This window comes from Lytechinus variegatus, chromosome 19 (genome assembly GCF_018143015.1).
Source record: "Lytechinus variegatus isolate NC3 chromosome 19, Lvar_3.0, whole genome shotgun sequence".
Classification (NCBI taxonomy): Eukaryota; Metazoa; Echinodermata; class Echinoidea; order Temnopleuroida; family Toxopneustidae; genus Lytechinus; species Lytechinus variegatus.
The window spans coordinates 14955302-14963413 of NC_054758.1; the positions used below are offsets into that span (position 1 = coordinate 14955302).

At 36.4% G+C, this 8112-nt stretch overlaps 1 protein-coding gene across 1 annotated transcript; it reads left to right on the forward strand.

Moving 5' to 3' along the window:
• Window positions 1-1238: 1238 nt before the first annotated feature.
• Window positions 1239-7292, forward strand: LOC121406123 (serine protease 23-like). The gene is made up of 2 exons (XM_041597144.1): window positions 1239-2325; window positions 3676-7292. Exon 2 carries the CDS (start codon window positions 4408-4410, stop codon window positions 5617-5619), a length of 1212 nt encoding a protein of 403 aa, XP_041453078.1. The 5' UTR covers window positions 1239-2325; window positions 3676-4407; the 3' UTR covers window positions 5620-7292.
• The last annotated feature ends 820 nt before the right edge of the window (window positions 7293-8112 follow it).

Genomic DNA, 8112 nt, shown 5'->3' on the forward strand with positions numbered 1-8112 from the left:
CATAAAATTATCTCTCTAATTTAATAAGATAAATATGCAAATCAAGGCCACTATTGGGTATTTTAATTCAACAGACCCAAACTTAATTGCCAAGAAGTTTTTAGCTATCCAGAGTCTTGGTGTTAGGGAAGAATCGAGTTGGTTAGAGTTTGGCCAGCAAAATCTCAATCTTCATGACAAAATGGTAAATAAAATTGCAATTTTACTGCAAAGTTCACCAGACAAGGAAATTCCCCTGGGAAACAATCTGATCATTCTTTTCTTTTATTTTCTTTTTGAAGGGTGCTGAACGAAAACTTTGTTATTCTATCCCAAGAGGAATGTTTTCTTCTAATTACATTCATTCGCTGGCGGAGCACACTATCCAACCATGATTGAGAAATTCTCACCTGTTTTTTTTATTATTGTTTTGACTGGAAGTGTGGCAAAAAAGACAACAAAATGAACAGCATTGTCATTGACTTCAAGTTTATACTTGGAAAACAAAAATGGTTATTTTCAGGATGGATTTGGCAACGTGTGAACTTTGTTCGTCTGTACTATTCGCGCAGTGTTTAGAAGCCAAGGGCTCGTATTGAAAGTCCGAGAGGTTGTTCCGAACTCCCCCGAGGGGGTTTGTTCTGATACCGAGCCAAGTTTGAGTATTTCTTTCATCTCTTGATCACTCTATCTCCTCTTTCTTTCTCTCTCTCTCTCTGATGTCTCTCTCTATATATCTATTTTTTTCTTTCTCTTTCCTATTCTTCCTCTTTTCACCCATTGATTATTGAAATCTGTAATTCCCATAGATTTGTAAGGGGAGCATCCTGTTTGAGTAAGAATTGGATAATCTCAGCCTCCCCACTCTCAAAATTCTCTGCCCCGCCCCTCTCCTTCCCCTCTCATGGCTTATCCATCACCTTGCCCCCCCCCTCCACCCCTCTCTCTTTCTTTCTCCTTTTCCACCCTTCCCTCCACATAATTAATCAATTAATAATTAATCAAATATGTACTATTTTTTGCTGTTTTCGTGCTGTTTTTTTATCAACTCTTTCTCTTTCTCTGATTCTGCCCCTCCCTTCCCTGCCATCTACCCCTCAGTTCACAATGATATCTTATCTTAATATTATATAAATGTATTCTCCTATTTCTCACTCCACTCTTCTATCTCTCACTCTCCATCTCCCTTCTCTCTGCCTCTCTATTACCACCGCTTCTACCTGTCTTTCTCTTTCTCTCTTGATGTAAACATGGTAAATATTGCATATCATATCAACCCACCATCTCCCAACCCCTCCCCCTCTTTCTTTCTCTCTCTCGCTCTGTCTGTCTGTCTATCTCTTTCTCTGCAACATGATAAATATGGCACACCATGTAAGTCCATCCCCCTCTCTTTTTCTTCCTCTCTCTAGTATTTGTCCACCTCTGACTGCACGTTCCTGAAACTGATTCTGAAGTAGGCCCTATTTGTTACAGTGTTTGTACGGCAGAGGGTATAAGAGCGAGCTCTTCTTTCACCAGGTGGATCAGTTTAAAGCACCTCCCATCCACACAGCCAAGCTACCTCTACAAGAGGTAACGACTGCCGAGATGACTTGTCAGGATAGACTGCCCGGATTGCAGTTGGATGCAGCTATCATTTTAACTTGGTTCATCAACTAGTCACCATATTTTTATAAATTCTTTGACCTTTTTCACTATTTTTAATGAAAAAGGGAATGCAAGTTTATGCAACATGTACCTTTTATTGGAAAACGGGTCACAGATTTCTCTATTTGTGTAGAGCATGGAACAGTTCCGGAATACTCATTTTTTCAGCTAATTAACTTTTTTCCTAAAAGTTCTTCAAGCTGGTTAAATTAGCCACTGATGACCATACTACTGCAGAAAAGTGACCACTGATTTTTTTTTCTTTATGTGTGAATAGGACATGGACTTCTACATATGTTCGAGCACAGTGCAGTGGATTGCTGACTTCTGTCAATATAAATAAGTGCCATAAGCCCAAAACTTCATCAAGGAAGAGTTTGACTGTTAAGAACCTGAAGAAATAGGCCTACTACAAAGCTGTGACAATCTATTTCTTAATGAGGCATAAATTGATATGTGTAGAACACCAAGCCAGATCTGTGTTGAAACACTGTTTTTTTCTGAATTCCACAGAAATGAATTAAGTGCCCAATGTTAACTCGCTGCTTAACAGAACACATGCCAGATTCTGTAATCTTTTTGAAGATCTGCATTAACTTGGATGTGAATTGGTTAACAACTGAATATATACTGCGCTCGTCTACCCAGTTAAGTGTGGTTTAGCAGGTTAGGATCAGAGCAGAACCCATGTTAAAAGTAAGTGGTGTTTTCCAACTTGTTTTCTTTCTTGCAAATGTTTACAATATCCGTGACCCAGCACTGTCATTTACTAGCCAAACTCAATAAATTGTAGGATTCTAGGCTTATGTTTTGATATTTAAGGGCAAGGTCCCCCTGTTTTAAGGGGCACATTTCGATAATACAGCATAAACATGAAAATTCAAGGTAAAAAATTAGTTGATAAAGCAAAGTCATCATGATATTCATTTATTTCAAAAGTTTGTCTCACTCTTAGCATATTGATCAAAATGGGTCAGGATAACAATGGTCAAGCTTATTAACACCCCCCCCAAAAAAAAAAATCTTTGATAAATAGGGTATTCATTTGGATGAAAGAGAAAAAATACATTTAGTTTTGCAAATATGGTAAGATGTGTAAGCAATTATTGAGATTCCATCCCCCCCCCATAAAAAAACAGCCTACAAAGTCTCAGGCCAGTATACAAACAGTATATAAGTAGTAGCAGTAAATATTTACAAACTTGTTTTATACAACAACGAAAGCTCTGGATTTTCATGTTTATAAATTGAATTTAATGTTAAAACATTTACCAATGAAGCAATCATGTGATAAACATTTAGGAGGAAGGGCAAGCAAGAAAATATTGAGAGCTACTGCATGTAAAACTAGGATGAAAATAGGTGCACGTAAGTTAACAAATAAACAAGATCTTTCAAAGAGTTTGTTGCCATTTTGGCAGCCTTTGTTGCAAAAGTGTAATGATATGGACAATTTCAGCCATTGTAACATTTGAAAAACTTGCCATCTAAAAGAAACTGTAGGTGCGGCATTCGCTCAATACTTTTGGCCTCGGGCAAGATTGCAAAGTTTGAATAATTTTTTTACCAAGGAGCAACTCCTTGAAATTACAAGAGATATTCCAAGTCTTTATTCAAACAAATTTCATTCATTCATGGGTGTACTTGAAAATTGTATGGTATTGATACCTTTATTCGGAATAAATCATTCTGGTCGATTTCAATATAGATCTTCAGCCTTTATTGCAAACAATATCTTTCAAATTTTTTCGGTAAAATCAAACAACTTGGAAGGGGGGGGGCTGCAATAATAGAATATCGCACACATCAGAAATAAATCATTAAAAAAAGAACTTGTATCCAGGTATAAATACCAGTTCAGATTTAAAAGCTTTATTCTATAATAGGTGGGGCATCATGAATTTCTGATTAAAAATTCTTCATTATGTTCACAAATCATTCATTAGAATTGTTGCTTATTGCTATTTCAGGGAAAATATTTGTCACAATTAGATTTATCTGTTATACTTATTTTTACTCTATTTTCTATTTATTTTGTTATTGTAGGTCACCATACCATTGCCTTGAACTGTAATGGTCAGCAAAGGGTCAAGTTCTTAGAATGTCCTGAAACTGACCAGGGAGTTCATCCAACATTCCAAAGAATTGCACTTTTCAAGGACTTAGGATGACGGGTATCCACGATGACGTACGCAGGTCATTCCAAAGATGAGATGGAAGGCTGTTTAAAAAGAACTGGCGAGCCGGGGATTTGATACAAATCCCTCAAGTGGACTTACTGTATATCACTGCAAGAGAGAAGTGCTATGACAATTCTGCTTTTGAGAAGATTATGCTTGGGATCATATCATGGACTAATAATAATCATATCAAGCAAAGTTGTTTGAAGGATATAGTACTTTTCAGATTTGAGAGATACTATTTTTAGAGGGATTTAGGAGAGCACAAAACTATAGAAGCTGATAAAATTAACTTGACATGTTGAAAATGTGAACGTCTACAAACAGAAGATACCACTTGGAATCATAATCGTTATTTGTGGCAAACAGCTCACTATCAGGGCAGTGAATTTGCAGCAATATTCTAGATTACTTTCTCATATTTCTGATCGAGAGGAACCGCGACTTATGATAACTTTAGACAATAATAAGAAAAAAAATCTTCTGGTAGGAGTGACAATTGTATGATTTTGTTTTTCATCGGTAGCTATATCTGCTATTTGCAAGTACAATAGAGGACGGTCACTAGAATCTAGGCACATTACCTCTGTTGCTAATTATGTATGCACTGAATTTATTCAAGATGCTACTGGGCATCTTCTTGGTTGCCATGGCAACCTGCCTAGCTTCTGTCACAGCCGAGAGGATTCAGGAATGGAACACATGGCAACAGGTCCGACTCCCCAAGATGCACACGGAACAAGATGCAGGGTCGGACCATCTTTCAAAGACTGCCAAGGCACTTCTTGACTTGAAGGCAGGAAAGAGAGTTAAGTTTGGAGGTGACATTTTAGATTTGGAATCTATTGAGAGGAGTCTTTCATTTGAGCAGACCAGTGCTAAAAACTTGAGTGATACCATCAGAACTAAAATCAGTGTGGACGATGCTCAAATTCTCCTGAACATGAAGCGTTATCCAGGAGACAGTGCAGGGAACATGGACCTAGGGGAACCCCGCAGGAAAAGACAGATCTTTGGTGCAGACACTCGGTACCAGATCACCAAGGAGTTCAGTAAGATATTCCCATTTTCCGCAGCTGTGCAGCTCTCAACAGGCTGTTCTGGTGTCTTGATAGGGCCAAGGCATGTCCTGACCGCAGCGGAGTGCATTCACAATGGAAAGCGATACCGTGGTAATTCCAAGAACCTTCGGGTTGGGCTTATTCGCACTGGGAACCGTACAACATCCGGAAGATCACCCTCTAGGAACCCCAAGCGTAATGCAAATTTATTGTGGTACAAGGTTGAACAGTTGTACATCCCTGACGGGTGGGTATCGCCAAACCTCATGGAACAACCCGATACGTTCAATTACGCCGTTCTCGAACTCAACAAAGACCACAGGCAGAACTGCATGGAGGTTGGCGTTAGCTCCAATCTGAACACCAACAGAATGCAACGCATCCACTATTCCAGTTTTGACGATTATGAATACCATGACGACCCCGTCCTCGCATACAGACATTGCTTCATCGAGCACGTAAGCGACACAAACAATTACCTCTACGAAAAGTGCGACTCTTCGAAATCGTCGGTCGGGGCTGGTATATACCTTCGAATGTGGGACAGTGAGAATTGGCAGTGGTCGCGACGCGTGATGGCGGTGAAAACATCGGAAACGGAGAGAATACGAGTTAGGGGTAGGATGTTGAAGGCTGCGAGGGACGTCCGGTTGACGCTTTTAAACTTTGCTCAAATCTGTTACTGGGTGATGCGGGATTTTGAGGCCTGCAGTCGCGGAAGAATCGAAGATGCTTGTCTTATGGCTTAGACGATAGTATCGTCAAGGGTTGGATTAAAGCATCCACTTTTCAAAATCATGTGCTTCTAAGACACTTTAAATAGATAAGTGCATACAAGCGATGGAGATCTTTCAAAATGCAAACAGAAAACGCTAGAAAATGTGGGTGATTTTTAACACGTTTCTGCAGAGCCAGTGTTCCTATAAAATTGTTAAAATTCAGTGGAGCAGAAAAAATGCTGGAGTGCCCCAATGGATCAACAATGAAGATTGGGTGAACATAGCACTTGGGATAAGACACTACTGGTGTATGGTGTATAGAGGTTAGAGAATGGAAAATAAACTATGCAAATCATTTTTTAAATGTCATTTAAAATGTATCTATAAGTTATTCAGCTTTAGGTAATTATGTTTGAATCTAAATAAAATCTTCATGATGATAATGAAAATGCATGATGGTAAAAAAAGGCCCAATTCATAGGTACTTGTGAATATGGTAACTTTGTTACTATGGAAACAACAATGGTAACCTTGATTTTGACTGGCTGTTACCATGGTAATCAATAAAATGGCATAAATTACTGAAACCTAATACATTCAGGGCACCTGCAAAGGATTAATGATTTCAAAATAAATTATTTTTCAAAAATCCTAATGTATCAAATTAGTTTGAATAATCATTCATGTCATTAGAGTAATGCTGCTTTGAATTATATTTTAAATAACTATTTATCTTTTGGGGCTTTTAAACATAATTTAATTAAGTAGTGTAGTTTTTGTGTATCAATTCAAGTAGGAATAATGCTTTTCTTAGTTGATAATGTATGAAGAACCAGTATATTTGAATGGTGCAAAATTGTATGATTTTTGTGTGTAATTCAACTTAAAATGATAAATAAATATTTCAACTATGCAAAGACAGGGATGAAGGGTTATTAAATGTAAATAAATACTTAAGTTTCATCTTAAATGTAAATCTTACAAAAGTACATTGGCCATTGAATAAAAAAAGAGAAAAATTCTTATGTGAAACAAGGCAAGAGAGTTCTCAAGATATCTTACAAATCACTTTTCAATGTTTCACATAAGAATTTTTTTATCTTCAGTCTCTTGGAAATGTTCTTAATTGTTACAAAAAACACAATTTGAACACTTTTCTCACAAATTTAGTGATATGATATTACAAATTGACAGATTTTATCATCCTGCAACTTTTAGTGCATTCCATGCTTGGAAAGAGGGATTTGTAATCAGTAAGCAAAAAATACGCAAATATCTATTTTGAAAGGACACCCAACCAAGATAAATTGCCATGTAAAATCTCAAATTTCATCCAACAAAACATGATCTTAAAAATAAGAAATCATGTGCTTACCTGTTTTCCAAGATTTGGTGAGGAGTAGACAATGCATGAAAGAGAGAAAAAAAAGACAGAATAAAACAATGATTAGAAACAGTGATAATCTAAACATGGAAACACTGAAATCATGACTTTTCTTCCAATTTTATTCATGTCCCCCATGAGATTTGAAGGCAAAAACGGTAGACTCTTATCGACTGAAAATCTGAAATTGATATGAATCAGCGTCAATAGGGAAAAACTAATGTGTTTGAGATTGTGGTTAAAGGAAAGAAGCTAATAATAATTTTGTAGCAAAAAGGTCCTGATTTGAATTAATTCCAACTTCCATCTCAGACAAAATTAAAAAAAAGCGTTTATATCATAATCATTACAACCTTACCCATTTTCCAAGGTAAGGTTGCAGATGTCATGTATAAGCTGAAAGGTGACTACATTTTAATCAACTGAATGTGAACAGGTTCTAAGAAAAATATATACAAATCAAACAGTCAATTGTCTGTGTTTGTTCACGCATCAGGGTCAAATTAGGAAGGTCGACTGAAGAAAAAAAACATCCTGTCTAAATTTATAATGATGCATACTTGCAACACCTGAGACGAGGAATATATTAATGTCAAAATTATCAGCAAATTAAGTGTTCCTAATAAATACTCTAAAAACAAAGAGTAAAATTTTACCGAGCAATGGGTAGAAAAAGGGAACATGCATGTTTGCTGGGTATTCTTTTTACCCAATATTGGGCAATATCAATGCAACATTGCATAAAATTGACAAAATATTGGGTATTTTTTTACCCAACCAACATGCACATTCCCATTTTACCCAAAATTGGGTAAACCTTTTTTTAGAGTGTAAAAATCATTTTTTTTCTGTTTTGTTATAAAAATGCAGAGTTGATATATATTGTGTAACTATATGATTGAAATAATGCTGTTTAGGTTACTCTTTTCCTTTAAATTCAAATCAAATTAATTGTGATGTCTGAAACCCCTTGTGTGCAAGGGCTATGGGGAAACTTTATATAACATTGAAACTTCTAATATATTGTTGACTTATAAAGCTGACAATGACAAATTAGACTTCTTTATCTATGTCTCGATCTTTGGTCTATGTGGAATACTAAAACAGGATACAAACAATAAATTTAATTTTAGAATATG